Source organism: Pan troglodytes, chromosome 7 (assembly GCF_028858775.2).
Source record: "Pan troglodytes isolate AG18354 chromosome 7, NHGRI_mPanTro3-v2.0_pri, whole genome shotgun sequence".
Taxonomy (NCBI): domain Eukaryota; kingdom Metazoa; phylum Chordata; class Mammalia; order Primates; family Hominidae; genus Pan; species Pan troglodytes.
Window position 1 is genome coordinate 74780407 of NC_072405.2, and position 26781 is coordinate 74807187.

The following is a 26781-nucleotide window of genomic DNA, read 5'->3' on the forward strand; positions in this document are numbered from 1 at the left end:
TCCTGATATGTCTCTGAAATATTCACCTCCTGCACAGAAAGAGACATTATCACATGAGTCACTGAGGCAGATGTTACCACAATTACTAGGGCTGTTGCTGTATGTGTTGTCCTTTCTTCCTTTTGAAAGATTAGCTACAAGAAAATTAAATCCCCCATCATGGAAATCAGTGTTGTTGCTATTACAGCAAACTTTCCTGGTGGAAATCCAAACTGTCTTAGGAAATGCTCATTGGTGCTTTAGACAGTCATAGGCAGGTTTGAGCTGCACTTCTCTGCTCTTACAGCAGTGCTGCGAAGTGGCCATAAGGAGGAGAAAGATCTGCCTAGCTGTAGTTAGAGAATGGCTCAGTGGCTGGGAGCTCATGGAGGCCAAGAGTTTGAGCTCATTCATCTCCACTTGCCCTCTGCCTGGCCCAATGCCTGGCACATAATCAACACTAAAAAAAAAAAAAAAAAAAAAAAAAAAAAAAAAAAAAAAAAATCTTGCTGAATGAAGAGATGAGTGGCCGGTTGTTTAGCTCATATTTGAGCTTGCCGTATAATAAATAGAGCAAATCTACTTGTCCCTCAAGATCAAATATAAAGTATGTCATTACCGGAGGCCTTTAAAGTGTGGAAGCCTAAAGAGAGTTAGCTATGTGGCAGTTATCTTTTCAGGAATTGAAAATTCACTGACTAGTTACATCCGTGCTGCTCTGGGGCAGGTGCAAGACACCTGGGTTCAAGTCCAGGCCCTGGCTCTGTAACTGGAGCAGTCCATTACAATCTCCCTGCTCTAAGATTTGGGGTCATTGTTTTTGTAGTTGGACCTCTGCGCAGAGGGTGGAGGTATGATGCTGTTCAGTTCATGGCATATAGTTCTCATTGCTGTGTGCAAGCCTCTCTTGTTATCTATTTATTTCCCGTTATCCTCATTTCCCACTCTTGTTCTCCTCCCCATAGATTGCCACTCTAACATGTTTGATGTTCTGTTTGTATTCTTATAAAATACGTATTGTGTTATATACATGTCTTTTAATTTTATAAATGGTATTATGTGGTATTTTTCATTCTGCTTCTTTTTTAAAAACTAAGCATTATGTTTTTGGGGTTTTTGTTTGTTTTTTGGGATGGAGTCTCACACTGTCACCCAGGCTGGAGTGCAATGGCATGATCTTGGCTCCCTGCAACCTCCGCCTCCCGGGTTCAAGCGATTCTCCTGCCTCAGCCTCCTGAGTAGCTGGGATTACAGGCTCCCGCCACCATGCCCAGCTAATTTTTTGTATTTTTAGTAGAGGTGGGCTCTCATTCTGTTGGCCAGGCTGGTCTCAAACTCCTGACGTCCTGATCTGCCCACCTCAGACTCCCAAAGTGCTGGGATCACAGGCGTGAGCCACCACGCCCAGCCAGCATTATGTTTTTAAAATCCATTCGTGTTGCTACAAGGAGATTCAGTTCCTCAGTTTTCTCCTCTGTAAAAATGGGGCAATCATGGTACCTACCTTATAGAGTTACTATGAATAATTAAATAAGCAGAAGCAAAATGCTTAGCACAGTGCCTGGCATGTGGTGAGTGTTCAATAAATACTATTCTTATTATTTTATCATTAGAAAGGCAAGTTCTATTCAAAGCTAAAGGCCATTTTCTAAATGAGGGCTTTAGGACATTAGCTATACTTATCTCATTTTAAATTTGCACACTATTAAAATCAATCTCGTTTCTTCTCCACACTCATATTCCTGAAAACATCCATGATCAGTCTGGGATCCATTTATAGAAGGAAAGTTTTCTCTTGGTGAAGAGCCGAAAGAGATTAGGAAACAGACAGTACAAACTTTTTTCTTTGTACTTATTTACAGTAAAGGCAAAATACAATTTGGTCATAACACCATGAATCAGCACTCCAGGGTAGTACCAAGCTGAGTCTTGAGTTTATAAATAGGAGCACGTTGCTTGTGGGTGAGCGAGGTAATCTCAGGGATTTACTGGAGATGTCTGTTGGAAGGAACAGGCTTTCTGTCTGGGATGGAGAAGCTGGAGAATGCACAGGAGAAGAGTCCTGGGGGGTCCATCTGGGCCTTGAGCAATTTGATTCTTGAGCAAATGCAAATGATTAGGGCTCCCTTTAGCCAGCATCAGAGGACACTGAGTGGGCCGCAGAGATTTGACAACAGGTTTTCTTCATAGAATCCGATCAGGGGCATGGTAGGAAGTGCTGTTTTTATTCACTGAAATGACAAGAAGGAACAGGTTTGAAGTTAAATCAGCAGAAGGGATTAGTGCAGATGTCAGGAAGAACGTCCTGGCAGGGAAGGGCAGGATCATTACCCCCATTCTTATTGGCAATACAATTCATTGAACATGACACACTTTTCTAATAAGCATTTTCACAGGTGGCTAGGGGAGGGTATGTAATCATTCCCTGCAGGACTTTATGATGAGGCTGCAAATTATCAGGAGTCTTAAAAGTCCATCCTTTTACCTGTTTATTTCATTTCTTTCATTTATTTCATACCTGTTTTTATAAGATGAAAAAACATAGCAAATATACGTTCTTATTTATTGTTTAGGATGTATATTCATATATAACAGTATAGAAAGTACAGTCATGCACCATGTAACATTTTGGTCAATGATGAACTGCATATATGATGGAGGTCTCATAAGATTATAATATCATATTTTTACTGTACCTTTTCTATGTTTAGATATGCTTAGATGCACAAATACCATGTATTACATTTTCTCATAGTATTCAGTACTGTAGCATGCTGTACAGGTTTGTGTCCTAGGAGCAATAGATTGTGCTATACAACCTAAGTGGGCAGTAGGCTCTGCCATGTAGGTTTGTGTAAGTACATTCTGTGATGCTCACACAATGGAACTGCCTAAGGATGCACTTCTCAGAACATACTAGTTAAGCAACCCGTGACTGTGGATATTTACATATAGCCTCCTATACATTCATGGGGAGAAGTTAGGAATGAAAAACACCAAAAGTTTAAGGGCAGCGAATAGTGGGACTGCAGGTGATTTTCACTGCCTCCCTTATATATTCCTGTATTCACATTTTTATAAAGTAAGTCTGACATTTTTAATAACCAGCAAAATAAAGAATAAGTGAATATGATTCACATGAGCATAGTTCTTTCAGATCAGTTTAGGTGGCTCATCTGGAGATGTAGAGATGGTCTCAAAGCCCCATGGAGGTCTCTGACTTTATGAATCCCTCTTGACACATTAACCTTTGTTTGAAGCATCCCTGAGGACAGGGGCACTTCCAGATGGCCACCCTGTGCATCTGTCATCGCTGGGGTGATCTCCCAGAGCCAGTTCCATATCAGTGGGCAAAGCCCAGAGGCTCAACTTCTTGCCAGCCTGCAAGGCAGGACAACATGCAGCAAACCAGGTCCTTGGCTTGCAGTGAAATGGTCCTAGCTTGAGAGCTGGGTGGATTATCTACCAGGGTCAGGGCCACAGAGCTCTTGTGTCTCCGGTTCTGCCCGGAGTTCGTTTCCCTTTCTGGCTTTGCTCCCACCTGCCCAGAAACATGTTCTGAGAAGCTATGAGTGGTTCCTGGCCAGGGGGTGGAGAGCTGTTGTTAAAGAATTCTCTTTTCTGATTGGTGAAGAGTTCCTTAGGGATGGGAAATGAAGTAGTCCCTGGGGTGGGTATTATCCTTCCATAATTACATAGCCTCTCCCCGCCTGGGGCGCTGACACCTGCCCCAGAGCCCTTTGGTGGCTGTGCTTTCCTTGCACATGTCTAATTTTGTCCTAATCATGTAATGTCACACAGGACTGGCCTGGGGAGGCACCTGTCCCAAGACCAGCCCTGAAGCAATGCTGAGCTTAGGGTAAATTACACTGTGGACTCCTTGTTATCCTTTAAGAATAATGTCTGCATTAACATGAATTTACTGTGATAATGAAGAAGGATTTGAGAATGCCTATAGTTGCAAAAGGGTGGTTTGAAAGGGGGAGTGGCATTTTCCTTCCATGCTGTGGGCTGATGGTGAATGAACTGAGCCGTGAGTCTTTTTACCTCCGCTTCTTGAGAGTGGCTTGGCCTAAGACGTTCCCTGAACTCCGGACTGCAGGTTGATGGAGGGCTTCTGGGCTGTTCCATGAGCCCAGCATGATCTGAAGGTTCGCTTGCCTTTCTAGGCCTGGAGCTGTTCTGGAACAGAATGGAACTGGATGGGGGGCTGCCTGTAGGAATGGAAATGTCCACTGGGGAGCTCTCTGCTTCCAGGGAAACATGCTTGACTTTCACTTCTCATCCCTAGAGAACATAATCTACCTCTTGTGAACTTTACCAATGGAACTTATCCTATGTCACTGGATACTTAAGGGCACAGGCTGTTAATACTGGCCATCCCAAAGGCAGGCTGGCAGGCCTAGAAACATCCCTGTTTTGTATGGCCTGTCTAGTGGAAACTGTTCCAAGTAAATAATAAATATTTGATATTGAGCATTTCCAATCTCTGAAAAAGGACAACTTGAATAAAACCCTCCAATGATTTTGCAGTGATAACAAATTCATTGTATTTCCAAAACAGTGATTTTACCCAAAATGACCATTTCTAGTCTCTGAGACATTGTCCATGCCATTACAAATATGAAGTATGAATATAATTAGAATTGTTTAAATACCATGCCAGAATTTTAAAGGCAATATAACATATGTTTAAAAGAACAGATTTCAGAGTTTGAGTTTTAGTTCTGTTGCTTAATTACATGACATTGGGCATGTTACTTAAGCTTCCTGTCTCTCGGCTTCCTCAGCGTTACAGTGGGGATGATAATACCTTCTTCACAGCATTGTCATCATGACGAAGTTGAAATAAGAGGTACATTCCAGGGGCTTGGTAAATGTCACCTTACAGCCTCAGAGTCAGCTTGGAAAGCACACACTTATTCTGATGATGTGATCCAATAGGAACCTCTAGAGATTCTGGAGCATCTTTTAAATGATGTCAGAAGACTATCAGGTCCTAGTTAATTGTGATGGCAGGACTGAGCATCTCCCTCTAGAGGGACACGTTGAGAATGAATGGAGCTACAAATGACTTCTGTTCTTTATCTAAGAGGCTTTGTGGCAACTGGAAATATAGGCAACCAAGGGAGACTGAGCCTCTTCTGGGAAACATGGTGACTACCCACAGCAGACCAGAGTGAGATAAACATCTGCTCAGTCTGACAAGTGGCTTTCACTGAACCATGGGGTTCCAGTCAGAACAGGCCCACCTGGCCCTCAGCCCTTATAACGTCTACTCAAGAAGATTCTAAATGATCTGGCTTAGCCCAGAAAAACCAAAATGCCAAGAACCCCAAGAGTAAGTGTTAGAAATCCCTCAAATTACCGTATAATTATCCTTCGAACATGGAGCGGCAACATGAAGTAGTAGAAAAGAGCCTGAGTTTGGAAGACCCGAGATCCACAGCCACTGAATGGAGTTGTTTGCTGAGCACTACACAAAGGGGCCAGCTGGTGGAGGGCTGAATCCCAGCCTGGGTGCCCAGAAGTTGGTGTCTCTGTAGTTTATCTGTCCCCTTTCTAGGGACACCCTAGTCTGTACTCATGGGACTTCTCCAAGTGCTTGTAACTGGAGCTTTATGAATGAAAGGCTGGATTTGATTTTCTTGGAAGAAACTTCTTACTTTAATGTAGTTCTTTTTTCAGTATTGTTAATCTACAGGCTGCTTTTCTTTTCTTTTTTGGAGGGTTGGTGGCAGGAAATCCTGTTTGCTTATTGAAGGGAATTTTGAAGTTCCTTATTTCAAATGAAGGTATAGCTCTAACAAGTATGTCTCGATGAATGTTGGAGGAATGTGGTGGAGATATGAATGGGCCTAATCAAGCCACAGTTGCTCAGTGACAAGTGGTGGGTCTAAGAGCTTATCTTCAGCTCTATTTTGGTCACAGAGCTGTGTTCCTTACATGGTAAGAGCAGTGGTCATTGTTGCCTTAGGTTTTTTTCCTATTGTGGCGATGGCACGTGTGCAAGCTAGTGCTGAGCTTTCAGGGCTAGGACATGTATGTATATCTTAATGCTGTCGATGACACAAGACTTGCCAGGAACAGAGGGAAGCACATCATAGCCTAATGACTCTCTGAAACTTCTTCACATTTACCTGAAATTAGAGAGTCTTGGCACTGTAGAGTCAGAAGGGACTTTAGCAATTATATAATTCAATCTTTCACTGTACAAATACAAACATACTAACAACTGTCCTGAGGTTCAATGGTTTCCCAAAGGTTGCATAGCTATATTTTACTGGTTTCTTGGTTTTGGGGTTTTTTTTTTTTTAACAATGAATGAAGCAGAAGCTTGGAATATCCACTTAAATACCTATTTCTTTGGAACAGAACAAAATTGAAGCTTTTGCATGAAGGCTGAATATTTCTAGATGCAAGTCACATTTTATTCATTCATTCATTCATTCTTTCAATCTATATTTCTCAAGGGTGCATTGTGTGCCATGTTCTGTACACATAATGCTGGGAACTAGTGATGAGCTAAACATAAAAGGTTCTGTTCACAGGCATTTTTTATTCTAATAGAGGAGTTAGGCAGTAATCGAATGAACAACAAGATCATTTTAGAGAGTGATAATTACCTGAGAGAAAAGTGAACCAATAAAAATCTAGCCATTTAAAACAGTGGTATGATGGTGCTTTGCTTGGAAGGCTGTCTTCTCTTTTAATGTAAGGTCATCTATTGTTGATTTTTCTTTCCATGAAATGTTCTCTTTACAGTTGCATATTTTGTTTTCCTTATTACTACTAAAATATAAAGGTGGCTAGAAATTGGAGTCTGCCAATTTTAACATTTCCATGATGGCAACAGTTCAACAATGGCTTTAGGTCAATGTGAAATGTTACCTACTCACTTCTAAGGAAACAACCAAATGACCATTTGATTTTTTTTCTTTACATCCAGAAATGTTGGCATTGGTTAGAAACAAATATCCCACCCATCATCATCTTACCATTTCAATATGGGAGGGATGATCTTCACTTTATAAAATCATCCCCTTTTGGTATATTGCATCCACACTGCATTCTCCCTAGAAATGGGATGAATTTTATTTTCATTAAAATATTATAGACAACTTTAATTTGGTTCTCCCAAGAAGCCAAGAAATATAACTGTCCTAGCAGACCCAGGAGGAAGGCTGTGCAGCAGCCAGAGGCTTTGCATCAGAGTATACCCGGAGACCAATACCTACTTCATTTATGGTGGAGGTATACTTCACTTGCTAAGCACACTCACACAGGTGCACACACAGAGGATGTAGGAAGCACAGACATCAAAAGGAAGAAAATGGAGACTATTTGAAAAGATAAACTCGAAAGTTCAAAAAGTGTATATCTTGATTGAATTACTGTCCAGAGAAGAGGGGAGGTGTATGGCTCCGAATTGGTCTTAAAGATACATACCTTTTTATTCAAGTAAATGAAAAAGTATGCTAAAAGCAAGGAGCAGTCTTTGAGATGAGGAAGTTTTTGTGGAGAAGAGACAAACATGGTTGCTATCATGCTTTTGTAGGTAACAACAGTCCTTTAAAGTGTTCTGTCTGCAGACGTTTTCACAATGCGAAAGTCCACATTTTTTCCTATTCCATTTTTCAGGCTGCTAGAAAGTCACTGCTGAAAGTGTTGCAGATTCACATTAACAAAGGCACAGTAGGTACTGAAATTCAGAGTCATCACTGTCACTAGCTAGGTGGCCTCTGAGAACATTTTTTTTTCATGGCACATATCTGTTCCCTCATCAGCTTAGAGGGCAAATTGATAACCTGGGGTGTTTATTGTTCCCTGACTTTCACAGCACTTTGATGGTCTTGAAGCCAAGAAAGATTAGGGGACATCTAAGTTAGTCTCTTGTGTGTGGGTTCTACCTCAAAGAGTGTGAAAAAATAGGAGACTTCATTTCATGAAGTATTTCACATTTGAATATGACATTAGGTTAACCTGAACATTTTGAGTTAATTTCTAAAAGTCTGTAAGTTCCAATTTCATAATTCCAAAGAAGAGGCATGTATTTTTGCCGTTTCAGAAACAGATTTATGTAACTCTTACCATTTTTTGCATAGAATTATATTAAAAGCTAATTAAACAAGAGAAAAAAGTTTTTTCCATTAGGAATTAGAAAATATAATAATTTTATATTTATCATTTATGATACTTTTTTTGTTCATTATTCTCCAGAACAATGGAAAATTATGGCAGGTTATTAGATCATACAATGCCAGGTACAAAGTCAGTGGTTGGTGAATTTTGTTGAAAGAACTAGGAATATAATTCTGAAACAATTTAAGATGTCTTGCCTTTAAAAAATCTACCTTAAGCATAGTGAATTTGGGTTTTGTTTTTTTTTTTCTCTTTTGGAGGTGGAGTCTCACTCTGTCACCCAGGCTGGAAGGCAATGGCGCGATCTTGGCACACTGCAGCCTCCACCTCCTGCCTCAGCCTCCCAAAGTGCTAGGATTACAGGTGTGAGCCACTGCACCTGGCCAGTACATTTGTTAAAAGACATATATTCCATTTACAAGCACTTCATATAATTTTTTAAAGTTACTTAAAATATGGGCCCAACTGGGTGTGGTGAGAGTAGCAATGACCCAGGAGTTCAAAGACCTTGACTGTAGGCCAGGCACCAATAATAAATGGTCGGATGGCCTTGAAAAAGTGACAGCTCTGCTGGGTTTCAGTTTCCACATGAGTGACATGATTGATTTGGAGCAGGTTACTTCTAATATTCCATGCAGCTTCAAAATTCCACAACTGAATAATTCAGGTTAAGGAATTTGTACCTAAATTTAATAGACACTGATCCAGTACCAATATATGCCAGGTAATATTATAAGCACTTTACAAAGTATTTAATGATATAATAATTTTAATAAAGCATAGACCGCATATGGGGTAGCATTTCCTGCACTATGAAGTATAAACAAATGATAGTAATTTTACTAACATTCAATATAAGTTATTTAAAAAAACAGAATAGAAATAAAATAATGCTTGGAATTGGAAGTAATATAGGAATGAAATTAGTTATTCCATTTAAACTGCCAAAAAAATTATATGGTCAAAATAAGTGATTTAATCTTTATTTGACTTGAGAGAGTACACTAGATTACACATGACTTCACATCTGTCTCATTGTAAATGACTTGGCTGCCATAAACTTGAATGTTCTCACATATTAAATCACATAGGAGAAAATTTTTGTGAATCAAAGACTTTCTACCTGTATTACATCTTAATATAATACTCATATTATAAATGTTTCAAGTGCACAACTCATTTGGGAGAAACAAGCTGGAAACCATTATATGATCACAGTAGAGCTTCTAAATATCAGAGAGGCTTATTTCATGTGTACAGTGGGCACCTGGTTGCCTGAAGGTTGGAACAAAAGATAATACAGTGAAAGAGAGTTTGATTGGAAAGCTACTAATAGGTTTCAGTTTCTAGGCCTGGTTGAACAGTCCGACTCTCAAGCTAAAGGGCTGGAAATGAGTAGAAATTTGTCAAGCCAGGCAATTTCCACATCTTGACATGCTGCATGGGCCCTTGTTCCATTACTTTGACAACTGTTAGGACTTCAAGCATTTTCGTCCCCTCCCCAACCTCCTTTACTCCTATTCCTCCTTAAGGTCAAGTTCATTTACTAATTCCTCTAAGAAACTCTTCCTGAGTCAACATTTCTGGCTCCCCTCAAAGTTCCTCCACCTACACAAAGGGTTGGACAAAGATTCCATAAATGCTTCTAAAGCATCTGGTATAAATCTCTAAAATATTTACATTATTCAGCCTACCATATTGAATTACATTATTGGTCTATAGTCTTTCTCAGTGAACTGTGAGCTCCTTGAGAATAGGAACTATGTTAATTCTTTTTTGGATCCCCAGAGTCTTGACACAAATGACATGCATTGTTTGTTAAATCCATGAATGAATGGGTGGATGACAGTGGTAAGGCATTTACTATTAAAATAGTTGGCACCACTGGATCTCCATGCGTTATAATTTGGTTGGGAACTGTGATGAGAATTGACTGTGTTCCAAGGAAGGCAATGGAGTAAGGGATGTATTTCTTGCACATTTGCAGAGTATCTTCATAATCAACAATTTGGTTTAGGTCATTCTCCCTGACTCCATACTGAGAATAGTAGAGAAATTGAGAGGAAATGAAACACATTAAAAAAAAATCTATTCCGCCAGGATTGGTGGCTCACACCTGTAATCCCAGCACTTTGGGAGGCCAAGGCAGGTGGATCATGAGGTCAGGAGTTTGAGACCAGCCTGACCAATATGGTGAAACTCCGTCTTTACTAAAAATACAAAAATTAGCCGGGCAAGGTGGCGTGTGCCTGTAATCCCAGCTACTCAGGAGCCTGAGGCAGGAGAATCACTTGAACCTGGGAGGTGGAGCTTGCAGTGAGCCGAGATCATGCCATTGCACTCCAGCGTGGGTGACAGAGCATGACTCCGTCTCAAAAAAAAAAAAAAAAACCCACAAAATCTATTCAACAGATATTTAGTGAACAGCTACTATCCAAGGTGCTCTGTGTCCTAGGCAGACCCAGATTCTACCCTCAAAAAATATATACTTTGGATATTTAAGAAATTCACATAAAGGAAGAAAGCAATACATGACATAAAAGACTTCAATGTTTACCAAAATGAAAGAATATGTAATAAAGGCTATAGAATGGTCAGAGATGTCAGAAATAAATTTGCTGGATTCCCAAGAAGCTCTCACTGTGCGGGAGAGCTAGGTTAGATCACTATGGCTCACAACCTGCTCTCAGCTATAAAGGTCCTGGACCCAGAGATGGTCAAGTCCAAGGAGATTGCCATACATGCACACCAAGCTTACCAGGGATTGAAAAACCAAAAGGCCAATGACTAGATGAACTGGATAATTAATTATGATTTAAAGATGGGCCCAGACTAAAGGGATCTGGATGGTACTGGAGATACTTCAGCCACACAACACAAATGTGCAAGCCAGACTTCCAACACAGCCTTTCTCTCCAAGAGCATAGACCAGATACAGTATTACCCATTCTTAGGCAGTATTGGATAAATAGAGGATCTGGTAGATACAGATATATGCTATCAATGGTAACTATTATGAGATTTCAGAAAGTTAAAAGTTGCATTCAGCCATAAACATCAAGGGACACTTTATGGAAGAAGTGGTAGTCTGACAATGTCTTTGAAATTGCATAGAGTTTGCAGTGGTGACTTGGGGAAGAACACTGTAGACAGAAGGGAAAGCATGAGCAAAGAAAGTGAGTGGTTTATTTTTGCTGGAATTCAGGGTATACAATGGAGGATAGTAGAATGTTATGAGAGAAATTGGAACCAGATCATGGAGGGGTCTTGAAAGCTAGTTAGGAAGTTTAAGTGTTATTCTTTGTGTAATAGGGAGTCATCATAGAAAAAAACATGATTAAGGCCGGGCACGGTGGCTCACGCCTGTAATCCCAGCACTTTGGGAGGCTGAGGTGGGCGGATCACTGTAGGTCAGGAGTTCAAGACCGGCCTGGCCAATGTGGTGAAACCCCATCTCTACTAAAAATTCAAAAATTAGCTGGGTGTGGTGGCAGGTGCCTGTAATTCTAGCTACTTGGGATGCTGAGGCAGGAGAATTGCCTGAACCTGGGAGGCGGAGGTTGCAATGAGCCGAGATCACACCACTGTACTCTAGCGTGGGCAACAGAGCTAGACTCTGTCTCAAAGAAGAAAGAAAGGAAAGAACAAAAAAACATGATTAGAACTGTACTCTGAGAAAATTAACTTGGTTGCAGTGTGTAAGTTGGCTGGGAGGAGGGAATCCTAGCTGCAGAGGCCCTTGGGAAGCTACAAATTCTATATAGGAGGACTGAAACTAGGACAATATTGGTATAGGTGGAGCAGAGACTTTAAGGTACAAACCAGGAAGTATCATAGCATTTTCCTTGCATGCACACACATGCACACACACTCCAAAGCAAAATATAACCTATAACCTATGTAACCCAAATAAAATATAAAAGAAAATCATTCTTTATTTCTATGAAATTCTCCATTTATAAAGAACAGAAGATTGGAAAACCATTGATTCATGTAGCCAATTTAATTGAGTTTTAGATAGTCTAAATATCAAATTTGTTAAAAATGGAATTTCCAAAGCACCAACATAGTGGGTATCCATACCTAAATGGACATCTTCAGGGAAAAGAAAAAAATATCCTACATAAGTAAATGTTCTTCTTTCCCAGGATAACTAGGTGATTTCTCCAAATCGACTTTGTTTCAAATACTTTCTAACATTAGCTAACCCAACTAATAGGAATGTTGCAGAAAACAGAAACAAGAGCTTTGTGAGAAGTTTGATTACCTGTATGGCATTTTGGAGGAGAGGAAGAATGAAATGACCCAAGTCATTACCCGAACTCAAGAGGAGAAACTGGAACATGTCCGTGCTCTGATCAAAAAGTATTCTGATCATTTGGAGAACGTCTCAAAGTTGGTTGAGTCAGGAATTCAGTTTATGGATGAGCCAGAAATGGCAGTGTTTCTGCAGGTAAGTCTCTTTTTGGCACCAAAGTAACAACCCAAAAGGTGGGTGCTGGAAAATTAGTTATCACATTTTTATTATTTTATGTACATTTCAGTTTTTATTTATTTTACCAACTAAAATATAAACCCCATGTGCTTATATATTAATCTATTTAAACAACTTAAATAGCATGTCTATGATACTGCTTAAATCTAATAGGGTTCTGTTATAAGACAGCAGTTATTTATGACATTTAGAAACTAAGCTATGAGATTCTCAGAGTCAACAAAGGAAATAATTGTCTTACCACTGTCTTTTGTGGAAATAATTTAAGTAAGACTATCTTTTGTTTGCTTTCACAGAATGCCAAAACCCTGCTACAAAAGTAAGAACTTTTTATTTTATGTAAAAATGCATATTTTCACCTTTACCCAAGGCTATCCAATTTTAAACAGTGACAGAAAGTGGCAACTTGTCTTTGTTGCAGAATCTCGGAAGCATCAAAGGCATTTCAGATGGAGAAAATAGAACATGGCTATGAGAACATGAACCACTTCACAGTCAACCTCAATAGAGAAGAAAAGATAATACGTGAAATTGACTTTTACAGAGGTTTGTTATTCTTTTGACCATTTGGCCGAAGTTGCAGGTGTGTGAAAGCTGCCGAAGAGTTGGGTGGGAGGAAAGCGGGGATTCAGAATCACCTCCAGAATCAATGTCGACAACTTTACAAGGATCATATCCAATGTGAAGCTCTATTTCATTACAGGATCACATCGTTTTTTGACAGTGTTTATTTAGCTTTGCACATATGGTGCTTTTTTTTTTTTTGATGGACTCTCACTCTGTCGCCCAGCCTAGAGTGCAATGGCACGATCTTGGCTCACTGGAACCTCCACCTCCTGGGTTCAAGCGATTCTCCCGCCTCAGCCTCCTGAGTAGCTGAGATTACAGGCACCTGCCACCACACCCAGCTAATTTTTGAATTATTAGAGAGGTAGGGTTTCGCCATGTTGGCCAGGCTGGTCTCGAACTTCTGACCTCAGGTGATCCACCTGCCTTGGCCTCCCAAAGTGCTGGGATTATAGAAGTGAGCCACCATGCCCGGCCTGGTGCCTATTTTAATGTCAGGTTGGGTATTTGACTCTTGATAAGCAAATGCTTCATAATTGATAATGATGATATCTCAACTTCAATCCTATGCACAGTGTTAGCCAAAATAATGTAAAGTGTCAGCAGGAGCAAGGTTAAAGATGAGATAAAAACAATACATAGGAGGCATGTGGGATAGATATTGCAGCACATCAACTTAATCACAATTTAGAGGACAAGAATAGTAACAACTCATAGAATAAGTCACAACCTGAACATAAACCTGGGTCTGTGTGACTAGTTATACTCCCTGAGCTATAACCACATTCCTACCTTTTGGCCCAGAAGTCCCATTTCTGAAATTTTATCCTGATTAAATAATTGAAAAGTGAAAAACAATCTTGGAGCTGACCAAAACTTTGATCACTTTGACTCATGCTAGCCCACCTAGATGATCACACCCCTCAGCTAGACCACTAGACCACTAGTAATGCTATGAGGCTGCACCAACATCCACAGACAAAATTTTAAAGGCAAATCTTTAGATGTATCTTTTTTAAAAAATCGCTTAATATTGCCTGTCCTTAATGTCGCCTGAGGGAATATTAAGATCAGTGGGTCAGGAAAAGAGTCACGGCATTCCAGCACTTTGGGAGGCCAAGGCGGGTGGATCACTTAAGGCCAGGAGTTTGAGACCAGCCTGGCCAACATGGTGAAACCCCATCTCTACTAAAAATACAAAAAAATTATCCGGGCGTGGTGGCGTACGCCTGTAATCCCAGCTACTCCAGAGGCAGAGGCAGGAGAATCACTTGAACCCAGGAAGTGGAGGTTCCAGTGAGCTGAGATTGCACCACTGCACTCCAGCCTGGGTGACAGAGTGAGACTCTGTCTCAAAAAATAATAAATAAATAAATAAATAAATAAAAGAGTCGTGACATTAATTATGGCAAAAGTCAGTATTCACTGAACAACGGAGGTAGAAAGCTAAAATGACAAAAGGGCTTTGTATGTTTTCTGAGATAGGGAAGACAGTTGCACTTCCATTTAATCTGACAGAGATAAATAAGTGACAATCCCAGGCCTCCAGGAGCTTGCAGATGTGGCAGACTGTAATAAAAATGTGGACGGGCTCTGGAAGGTGAAGGGCATGATGCACAGCAGAGGTGAAGACTTTGTACTGGGGAGGAGAACAAGGAGGATAGGGATGGTTCCTTCACATTTGTCCAGTCCACATTCCACTAGAAGCACAAAGCCCTGGCACGGCACGCTTGGACCATTGTCAAGTGTCTGTCAGAGAAAAACTCCCCAGCCTTGACCTTAACTAGGGCTATAAGCACTGGCCATTAACTGTGTCCATGGCTGCAGAGATAGTTATAACAATTTACAAGATACCTTACCTTACCAGAAGATGAAGATGAAGAAGAAGAAGAAGGCGGAGAAGGAGAAAGAGAAGGAGAAGGAGAAGTGGGAGGAGAAGCAGTAGAAGTGGAAGAGGTAGAAAATGTTCAAACAGAGTTTCCAGGAGAAGATGAAAACCCAGAAAAAGCTTCAGAGCTCTCTCAGGTGGAGCTGCAGGCTGCCCCTGGGGCACTTCCAGTTTCCTCTCCAGAGCCACCTCCAGCCCTGCCACCTGCTGCGGATGCCCCTGTGACACAGGTAACCCCTCCTGAGTCTCTTTCTACAGGGCACATGGGCGTGTCTCCTTACTGAATAGCCTAAACAATTTACCCTATTCTGCCTTAAGAAAAAGATAACTATATGCCAGACATTCGTATATGGTAGACGAAAGATTTCAGGACAGTCCTCATGTCGGGGAGAAAAGTCCTCTAGGTGATTCAACAGGTTCTTTGTTGTTATTGTTAGTTAACAAAATTTAATACAACTTTCCCACCAGTAATGCCCTCAAATCAAAGGCAATCTTTGTCTGGAAATTGTGTGTGTGTGTATGTGTGTGTGTGTGTGTGTCCATGTCTGTGTGTCATGTTAATTCATAGAGAGCTGATATCATGGGGACTGGGTCTGCTCTTTGTTACTTAGTGAATGTTGATGTAGGGTATAGGATGAGAAATAAATAGCATATAGAGTAAGAAATAAAAGTGATTATACTTTCAGAACTTTGAATTTTCTGTAGATAATTGAGGGGGTAAATAGAGAAACTACACTAGTTTATGTTCCTGTTGCTTACCCTGAAATACAACTTATGTATTTTTCCTTCAGTGAGCAAACAATGAAGCCTGGTTTTCTATGGATTTGTCATTTGATGAGATTGTGTGTTGACAGAATTGTTTAAAACATATCTTAAGAAATAAGCTCACCCCAGATGCTGCACCTAATTGGTTGACCTCATGTTTCTAATACGTCACCGTCCAGTTTTCAAGCCTTTGTGCAGACTCCATGATACTTCAGCAGACAGGATCCCAACCTTTTGAGTTTGCAGGCAGTGCAGACTCATCAGAGAGGAGTCCTGCTTCTGCAACTGCTTTCGAAGTGGATTGAAACAAAACTCCAGAGGTGGATCTCAGAGATGGAATTGTATTTCTATGCTCTGTCTCCACAGGAAACCAGGCTAAAATGCCATTTATAGTCTAGAATTTTTAAATTCTGAGCATTTCAGTTGTATTAAAATTGAAAGAGGTATAGTAACTAAGTGAGCGTTGGATTTGATCAATAAGATTAATTTTTGTTTTTTATAATGAGGTTTTTGGGACTCACGTATAAAGCCAACAAATTATTCTAGTCAATAGTTTGACCCTTTTCCCATATCTGATATTTTATAACCAACATTCACTGAGGTTTCTGCTTTCTGCCTGCCTGGGCTCCCAATGAGTGAAAGACAAGCTCAGAAAAGAAGAGGGCACACATCCAGATGCTGGACAGAGGGGCACTGTAGTCACCATTCTGCCCTTAGCGCTTCTGGAGGGTGGGATGAACTAAAACGGCCACCAAGGCACTGCATGCAGGGAGCGCGCAGTGTTCAAACCCAAAGGGAACTAAAATCAACTGCTTTTTCTTCTTCTTCTTCTTTTTTTTTTTTTCTTTACTTTTGAATTTATCTGTCCTGATTAAGGGGGAGGTTGTACCCACTGGCTCTGAGCAGACCACAGAGTCTGAAACTCCAGTCCCTGCAGCAGCGGAAACTGCGGATCCCTTGTTTTACCCTAGTTGGTATAAAGGCCAAACCCGGAAAGCCACCACCAACCCACCTTGCACCCCAGGGAGCGAAGGTCTGGGGCAAATAGGGCCTCCAGGTTCTGAGGATTCGAATGTACGGAAGGCAGAAGTGGCAGCAGCCGCAACGAGTGAGAGGGCAGCTGTGAGTGGTAAGGAAACTAGTGCACCTGCAGCTACTTCTCAGGTTAGTGATGATGCACTTGTGTCTATGCTTTCCCGCGCCCCCTAGGATCCCACTGGAACAGGCCACAGCAAGAAGTAAAAGGATTTTCAAAGGGGCAGAGAGAAACCTCAGCCAGGGGAAAAGTACAGAAACAATTCATCCCCCAATGTTGGCTTGTTTTGAGCTCTATATAAAAGAAAACATAAAACAAAACAAATTTGAGTTCACTCTGCTGGTGCATGGTGACCTCACACCTGGCTTCCCAGGGGAGGGGTGCAAGTGAGCCTGGCCCTTAGGCATGCTACTGAGCGCTGCTTCATCTGCAGTGACTGGCTGTGTCCCTAGTCCTCCTTACCAACGGCCACTTGCCCTTGCTCAGCCTTCCCTGTGTCCTCCTTGGGCTTCTAAAGACTAATCCCCTGCTTTTGTGTCATTCCCAGCAACCCCCAAGGAGCACACTTGAGTTTTAAGTCTGTTCTGGAGAATAACCTCTGATTCATGGGTTCTTGGAGTGTGCTGGCTACAGCTAGACAGAGACAGTCTTGGCTTGATTAAACCTGTGCTTCCTAAGCATGTACTCCTGGGAGTGGAAAAGCACAGGTGCTCCTCCACAGAGATTTTTTTCAAGAGACTCTTTCTTTATATGATGAGTTTGAAGTCCATGTCTTCCCCCTAACACTTGGTTAGATGTTTGCATGTCTTGAAGAGTCCACAGAAGAAATCTTTTACAATTTCTTCACAAGGAAGAATGTTCAAGGTGACTCCATACTCATGAGCATTCTTAAATGATGTGTAAGGTATGAGTGTTGCCCAGGCAAGAGGCTGCCAGAAAGCACTCTCCAGTTCCATGCTCCTGGGTCATCAGGTGATTGATTATGAACCACAAACAACATGTTCTCAAAAATCAGACAATGACTTATTATTTTGATTGTATCTGCCCAAGAGACTTCAATTCCATGAGGTAGTAAAAGGAAATGATTTTGGAAAATTAAAAGTAACATGCTTTGGGGTTGGATGTTTATTTTCACAGATAAAATGACAAAAATAAATGTTTGGTGGGAAGAAATCTTTTGAGGTGGTTTTTAGGTAAAAGATGCAGTAGACTGATTATTTCTAGAAAATGTGTGGCAATTCTTATACATGGTAGTAGAAGCTGTGTGCGGAGGGGCTGTTTTCTGAAAACAGTAGTGCACTACCCCATGAAGAGCACGTAGTAGGGCTCAAGCCAAAATGAAAAGTCCATTGAAATAATGTTGAAAATAATTATTTGTGATAATATCAGTGAAGCTTTCTTCTTGTTTTCTCACAGGAGTTAGTAATCTGCCTAGCGCTTTTGGCTTTTCTTATTCTTCACTACATCTGGAGTCAGATTCAGTGCTTGATTTTTACTTTAATGGGTAGGAAATATTTTCTTTTCCCTTGACTAACATCTCACATAGTTTCTTCCATAATGTTCCTCTTCTGTAGGCCCAGAGACTAATTTCTCCCCAAATCTTGAGGCTCAGTCCTCCCAAAAGAACATTGTTCTCAGATTATACTGGAGGCCTCAAGCTCACACAATGCAATCGCCTCAAGACCTCTTCCTGAGGAGAATTGCTCCATTATCTATTCCTGCATGGAGGGGAACCTTGACTGAGAACAGTAACTCCATGGGCAATTATTCAGTAATCCAGGAGGAGCAAACCCTCCAGAATGGTCATTAGGGGAGGCCAGTTTCAAGTGTCCATAATGCGGTGAGGACTTACTGCTCGTAGAGAAAGGAGCGGCAAAGGACTCCTGCAGGAAAATGCAGGTTTCCATAGATTAAGTACAAGCATTTCATCTGCTTACACCAGAGATGCCCAGGAGGTGGCCAAGTGACTCCTCGTGGGATGATGTTCTAGGCAGTTCCTATGCAGGTGAGCAGGTGGGTTCTCTTTGAACCCTCAGACTCTACAGAGTTTCTCCTGGGAGAGGAGGTCCCTGAGAGAAAGATGCCCTGACTAAAGAAATATCTGGGGGATTGCAGCCACGTGAGACCTGAATGAATTAACAGCCAGAGGATCAATGTGCACTTACCAGCTATCAGGAATTAGAACCAAAGAACTAAGCCATAAAGTCATCAAGCAGTCCATGTATATTATTTCCGAGTCACCGTTCTCATAGCCAAGCCTTTGCTTGATTGCTGTTATGAGGTTTGCTTGAGGACTGACATCATAATCCTTTAATACCCTTTTGAAAGTTCTCAGTTTAATTAATAATATTTAAAGATTCCAACTTCCATGTTCTTTTGTGTAAATGACCCTGCTGGGCCTGAGACCCAACTCCTTGTGCCTGTAGCTCAAAGGCAGTTCAGGGTCAATGGTGCTGAAAAGCCTCAGCTATTTCTGGCTCACTGACTTTTCCCTGGGTTGACACTGACTCTTCTGGAAGCTCCCTTCATAGACTTTCTGCCTCATTAGCCATCTGCTCAGCAATGGCGGTGGCGTCTCCATTGGTCTCTGCCGTGTCTGGAACTGTGTGTGAGCAGGACCTGCCCACAATGTCCAATAGTCAGCTGGAAACCTGTGCACCCTAAAGTGTCCTGAGTGTCCTTACAGTCTGCTCAGCTGCCCAACTCCTTCAGACATTATCTGTGGTAAAAAGGAGTGGGAGGATGTATTGGCCATGGACTCAGAGGGGTGAATGGTGAGAGAGAAAACTCCATGCTTTATTGGAACCAGGACCTAATTGTGGATCTGAATAATTGTCTGAAGGGTTCTGTTTACATTCTGAGAATTCGGGTTTAGGGCTTTGTCACTACATATATGTCTTGTATTGCTTCTCTGAGGCTGCAGAGGGAGTGTCGTGCTTCAAGGCCGCGATCCACTGAGCCCATGTCATGTATGCTGACATCCACGTGCCTGCCTAGGGAGAGGAGGGTGGGGCAGGTGGAGCAGGTGTGGGGAGGGCGTTGACATCCAGTATTGCAAAAAACCTTGCTGTATAGTTCTTGGTGTTTGAGGAAGGGCCTTTCACATAGAGAAGGACACCTGTTCATGATGGAGTACTACCCTTTGATCCCAGAAATGGGATATGGGCAGGTTGATAGAGACCTCACTATAGTAGCAAATTCCCGGCCTCTGAGAATATTTTGCAGGTCTGATTCACCTTCACCACTTCAGAACCCAGTTTACCAGATTCATATTTGTCCAGTTCAAGGTTAGAGTGCTAGAATTTCACATTTCATCACTAGGCTTACCTTGAATATTTAGGATGTGGTAAGAGTTCTCTTTGATTCAGTGGTGGTCTTCTCTCTCTTTACTAGGTGGTCCCGTGTCAGAGTAATGTTGCCTTTAAAACTCAGAAGCATCTCAGGCTCACTTGCTGACCTGTAAACTACATTCAGCCCACAACAGCTGAACTGCAAACCTTTTAGAAGCAAATGCTCTATTTCCTGGTGCTTTCCTTATATCCATGTACACAGTGAAACATGCCCTCGATTTTACTGCCTGTGGTTTCTGGTGCTGAACAATTTCTGCTTTATCACATACCTTACCTTCTCTCTTCACCCAAGTACACAGGCAAAAAAAACCGGTCATGGCAAAAACCAAACATCAGCTTCCTCTACGAGTGATGGACAGGACCACTACTTTTTGTTAGATCAGAAGAGTGCTGTAGCTCCCCCATGGGCATTCTCTAAGAAAAAGCGAGGTTTGGATTCAGCCTTGTGGTGAATTTGAACTCATCAAAGGCCCCAGTTTCCTTGGGCTTCTACAGGATGCACTTGAAACCTCCACAAACCCTAGTCCTCCCAGAAAACCGTGCAAAGCCCTCACTTATGAACTGATTTTAAGCTGCAGAGTCATCCTCTCAGTTTCTGCCCTTCTGAGCCAGGCCTGCTGTATTCTCAGTCAATGCAAAGAGGGTTTGGTAGAAATAACCTTTGATTTACTTCATATGTTAATTTTAAAATTTATTTTGAAAGAATTACACGGTGCCCTAGTCAACCTCAGAAAACAAGGCATGAATAAGGTGGGAGAAGGATGCTGTGAGACAGGTTAGCGGCCTTGGAAGCAGTCTCTGTGAGGCCTTGTCTCTCGGGCATGCCTTATGGCCATTTCTTTTCCAGTCTGCTTCCACCCCCTACCCACTCCCCATGGACGTTGGGCATTTTATTGGGGCTATGTGTGGCAATTAAATTGTTATAGAGGTGGGAGCAGCAGCAATGAAAGCCCCCTCCCAGTTCCCCTTCCTCCCTTCCCAGTGCATCTTAGTGGCCTCACCTGGAAGAATTTGCCCAAACCATGTAATGGGAGCTATGCAGGGAACAGGGGTTTCCAGAAAAATGTCTCTCTATTTGGTGGATTAACTCAGCAGCTGCTCTGGCTGATACTTGAGCTGGACACAGCAGCTGCCTCAGGGTAAGAGGATCTCCCTACCACACACACACACACACACACACACACACACACACACACTGCAGCCAGAGCCAATTGCTTTGGAGATAGGGACTTTGGCATTGAAATCCTTGCAATTTCTCCCTCTATATAGAACCACAGCTCAGTATTTCACCAGAACACAAAGTTGCAGTGATAAGAGGCCCTGAAAGCTTTACTATATCATAACGATTTGTTGTTTCAAAAATATCCATTTTTTACATTCTATTCTTCAAGCCTGAAAAATAGACAAACAAATTGGGTAGAAATTTTGCCAAAGCTCAAGACTGTGGGGATCCAAAAGTTAGAAGAAAGGACTTCAGATCTGGTCCTGGAGCTGCTTCAGTGTCTGACTCTGGGCATCTAAATTCTTGGAGCCTCAGTTTTCTCATCAGGAAAATAAAGAGACTACTTAACGAATAGATTCATTTATTTTCACACTGGGCTGTGAAAAATCTAGTACTAGGAATTTTATAATTGGTTTCAGGTATTTTCATTGGGAAGGTTATGGACTTAGGCCTGACACAAGTCATTATGAGTGACAATAATTATAATAGATTCTCAGTGAGTTAGAGAGTCCATTGCATTTCTCAAAGTACATTTCTTGACTTGAAGCTCTTACATAAATCCCAATTTCCCAAACCATTTTCCAGATTTCTCCCTAGGCACTCATTTAGCTGAATGTTTACACAGCTGCTATTACCTCCTTCAGATTCCATGAACTCCACAGCCGTGATGACTCCACTCTGAAGTCGCCTAAAGTTACTTACAGACCTCACTGCTCAGTAGAGCAAAGACAGGATGTACACAGCAGAGGCAGACACAGAACAGTCAATGGATGAAGAAATGAAAGATGTGATTTTTAAAATCAACTTTATTGAGATATACATACACTAAAATTTACCCATTTTAAGTGTACAGTTCAGTGAGTTTGGACAAATGTGTAGCATTGTATAGCTACCACCACAGTTAAGATGTAGAATATTTTCATCACCCCAGAAAGTTCCCTCATGTGTCTTTACCATTAAATCCCTTCCCCGCATCCCTGCCTCTGGCAACCACTGATGTGTTTGATTGTCATTGTAGTTCTGCCAGTTCCAAACTGTCTTGTGAATGAAAACATACAGTATTGTATGCTTTTATAACTGGATTTTTTTCACTTAGCATAATGCTTCTGAGATTTGTTTATTTTGTGGCATGTATAGTATCTCAGTTCTTTTTATTCCCAAGTGGTAGTCTATTGTGTGGGTATGCCACTAGTTATTTATCTGTTCATCACTTGATGGATGTTTGTGTTCTTAGCAGCTTTGGCTATAATAAGTAAAGCTGCTGTGAACACTCACATATAGGTCTTTGTGTGAATACATGTTTTCATCTCTCTTGAGTAAATGAAGGAGTGGAATTGCTGGATTGTATGGTAAGTTTGTGGTTAACTTCATAAGAAACTGTCAAACTGTTTTCCGTAGTGGTTACTCAACTTTTTCTGTTTCCACCAGCAAGGTAAGAGAGCTCTACCTACTCTACGTTCTACCAGCTCATGGTATTGTGTCAATCTCATATTTCAGCTATTCTGGGTGGATGATTATGCATGGTATCTCTTTGTGGTTTTAATTTGCATTTTGACAAAGACTAATGGTTAGCACCTTTTCTTGTGCTTATTGGTCATCTTTATATTTTCTTTGGTGAAGTAAATGTACACATCTTTTGCCCAACTTTTTATTAAGTTGTTTATCTTCTTAGAGAGAAGTTCTTTATGTGTTCTGGATAAAACTTCCTTATCAGATAGATGTTTTGCAAATAATTTCTCCCAGTCTGTGGCTTTCCCTTTCATTTCTTTTAATTTTTTATTTTTTTATTTCAGTAGGTTTTTGGGGAACAGGTGGTGTTTGATTACCTGAATAAGTTTTTTAGTGGTGATTTCTGAGATTTTGGTGCACCCAAGCAGTGTACACTGTACCCAATGTGTAGTCTTCTATCCCTCCCCAACCCCTACTCTTTCTCCCAAGTCTCCAAAGTCCCATGTATTATTCTTATGCCTTTGCATCCTTATAGCTTAGCTCCCACATATAAGTGAGAACATACAATGTTTGGTTTTCCATTCCTGAGTTACTTCACTTAGAATAATAGTCTCCAATTCCATCCAGGTTGTTGCAAATGCCCTTACTTCATTCCTTTTTATGGCTGAGTAGTATTCCATGGTGTGTGTGTGTGTGTGTGTGTGTGTGTGTGTGTCACATTTTCTTTAGCCACTCATTGACTGATGGGCATTTGGGCTGGTTTCATAATTTTTCAATTGTGAATTGTGCTGCTATAAACATGCATATGATGCAAGTGCAAGTATCTTTTTTGTATAATGACTTATTTTCCTCTGGGCAGATACCCAGTAGTGGTATTGCTGGATCAAATGGTAGATCTACTTTTAGTTCTTTAAGGAATCTCCAAACTGTTTTCCATAGTGGTTGTACTAGTTTACATTCCCACCAACAGTGTAAATTGTTCCCTTGTCACCTCATCCCCACCAACATTTTTTTTTAAATATTTTGATTATGGCCATTCTTGCAGGAGTGAGGTGGTATCGCATTGTGGTTTTGATTTGCATTTCCCTGATAATTAGTGAGGTTGAGCATTTTTCTGTACGCTTGTTGGCCATTTGCATATCTTCTTTTGAGAATTGTCTGTTCATGTCCTTTGCCCACTTTTTGATGGGATTGTTTTTTTTTTTCTTGCTGATTTGTTTGTGTTCCTTGTAGATTCTGGATATTAGTCCTTTGTTGGATGTATAGATTGTGCAGATTTTCTTCCACTCTATGGGTTGTCTGTTAACTCTGCTGATATTTCTTTTGCTGTGCAGAAGCTTTTTAGTTTAATTAAGTCCCATCTATTTGTCTTTGTTTTTGTTATATTTGCTTTTGGATTCTTGGTCATGAAGTCTTTTCCTAAGCCAATGTCTAGAAGGGTTTTTCTGATGCTATTGTCTAGAATTTTTATAGTTTCAGGTCTTAGATTTAAGATGGATTTAAGATCCATCTTGAGTTGATTTTTGTATAAGGTGCAATATGAGGATCAAGTTTCATTCTACTACATGTGGCTTGCCAATTATCCCAGCACCATTTGTTAAATATGGTGTCCTTTCCCCACTTTATGTTTTTGTTTGTTTTGTCGAAGATCAGTTGGCTGTAAGTATTTGGCTTTATTTCCGGGTTCTCTGTTCTGTTCCATTGGTCTATATGCCTATTTTTATACCAGTACCATGCTGTTTTGGTAATTATGGCCTTCTAGGATAGTTTGAAGTTGGGTAATGTGATGCCTACTGATTTGTTCTTTTTGCTTAGTCTTTCTTTGGCTTATGAGGGCTCTTTTTTGGTTCTATACGAATTTTGGATTCTTTTTTCTAGTTCTGTGAAGAATGATGGTGTATTTTGATGGGAATTGCATTGAATTTTTAGATTGCTTTTGGCAGTATGGTTATTGATTCTACCCATCCATGAGCATGGGATGTGTTTCCATTTGTTTGTATCATCTATGATTTCTTTCCACAGTGTTTTGTAGATTTCCTGGTAGAGGTCATTCATGTCCTTGGTTAGGTATATTCCTAAGGTTTTTGTTTTTTTTTTTTTTTGCAAGTATTGTGAAAGGGGTTTGAGTTCTTGATTTGATCAAGAATAGCTTGGCTGCTGCTGGTGTATAGCAGAGCTACTGATTTGTGTATGTTAATTTTGTATCCTGAAACTTTGCTGAATTCATTGACCAGTTCTAGAGCTTTTTGGATGAGTCATTAGGATTTTGTAGGTATATGATCCTATCATCAGCAAACAGCAATAGTTTGACTTCCTCTTTACCAATTTGGATGCCTTTATTCCTTCTCTTGTCTGATTGCTCTGGCTAGGATTTCCAGTACTATGTTGAATAGAAATGGTGAAAGTGGGCATCCTTGTCTTGTTCTTGTTCTCAGGGGGAATGCTTTCAACTTCTCCCTGTTCAGTATTTTGTTGGCTGTGGGTTTGTTGTAAATGGTTTTTTATTACCTTAAGGTATGTCCCTTCTATGCTAATTTTGCTGAGGGTTTTAATCATAAAGGGATGCTGGATTTTGTCAGATGCTTTTTCTGCATCTATTGAGATGATCATGTGATTTTTGTTTTTAATTGTTTATGTGGCATATCACATTTATTGGCTTATGTATATTAAACCATCCCTGCATTCCTGGTATGAAACCCACTTGATCATGGTGAACTAAATTTTTAATATGCTGTTGGATTCAGTTTGCTAGTATTTTGTTGAGGATTTTTGCATCTATGTTCATCAGGGATATTGGTCTGTAGTGTTTTTTTTTTTGTAATGTCCTCCCCTGGTTTTGGTATTAGGGTAATACTGGCTTCACAGAATGATTTAAGGAGGATTCCCTTTTTCTCTCTCTTTTGGAGTAGGGTCAATAGGATTGGTACCAATTCTTCTTTGAATGTCTGATAGAATTCAGCTATGAATCCATCTGGTCCTAGACTTTTTTTTGTTGGCAATGTTTTTATTACCATTTCAATCTCACTGCTTGTTATTCATTTCTTAGAATTTTTTGAGGAGTAAACATTTTTAGTTTTGATGAAGCCCAATTTTGTTTTCTTTATAGTTTGTGCTTTTTATGTCCCATTTAAGAAAACTTTGCTTAACTCAAAATTACAAAGATTTCTCCAATGTTTTCTTCTAGAATTTTTATAGTTTTAGCTCTTAAATTAGGTCTAAGATCATTTTGTTAATTTTTGTGTAGATGAGGTAAGGATCAAAGTTTGTTATTTGCTTTTTGATATAGATATTCATTTATTCCAGCACTATTTGTTAAAAGGCTATCCTTTTCCTCAGTGAATTACCTTAATGCTTTTGTAGAAATTCAATTGACCATATATGTGTGAGTCTATTTCTGCACTTGTATTTTGTACCATTGATATATATGTTTGTCCCTCCCCCAGTACCACACTGTCTTGATTATTATAGCTTTAATAGAAGCCTCCAAATAAGTCAATGTAGTCTCCAACTTCAATCTAGTTTCCACAATGTTTTGATTATCTTTAAAAAAAACCCAGCTTTTGGCTTTGTTGGTTTTCTCCATTTTTTGGTCAGTTTTTCTATTCTATTCATTTCTGCTCTTAATGATTTTCTTCATTGTGCTTACTTTGGGTTTAATTTTCTCTTCTCTTTCTGTTTGTTAGGGTTAAAGCTCTGATTATTGACATGAGATTTTTCTTGCTTTCTGATACAAGTTTTCAGTGCTATAAAGTTACTTCTCATCACTGCTTTTGCTGCATCCCACAAGTTTTGATATGTTGTATTTTCATTTTTATTTAATTTAAAACATTTTCTAGCTTACTTTGTAGTTTCTTCTTTGACCCATGGGTTATTTAGGTGAGTGGCATT

At 40.4% G+C, this 26781-nt stretch overlaps 1 protein-coding gene across 6 annotated transcripts in view; it reads left to right on the forward strand.

The window, feature by feature from the left end:
• The window catches only part of TRIM55 (tripartite motif containing 55), a 62971-nt gene that overhangs the window by 23925 nt on the left and 12265 nt on the right, over positions 1-26781 (forward strand). For 3 of the 6 annotated variants that reach the window (XM_016959528.4, XM_063816341.1, XM_016959529.4), the window contains 4 exons: positions 12341-12574; positions 12913-12935; positions 13038-13162; positions 15051-15301. In XM_016959528.4, coding sequence (XP_016815017.1) covers positions 12341-12574; positions 12913-12935; positions 13038-13162; positions 15051-15301 — 633 coding nt within the window. Of the gene's footprint in view, positions 1-12340; positions 12575-12912; positions 12936-13037; positions 13163-15050; positions 15302-16712; positions 17001-18288; positions 18377-26781 lie in introns of all 6 variants that reach the window. The other 3 variants (XM_054656801.2, XM_063816340.1, XM_016959527.4) reach the window with 2 other exon arrangements.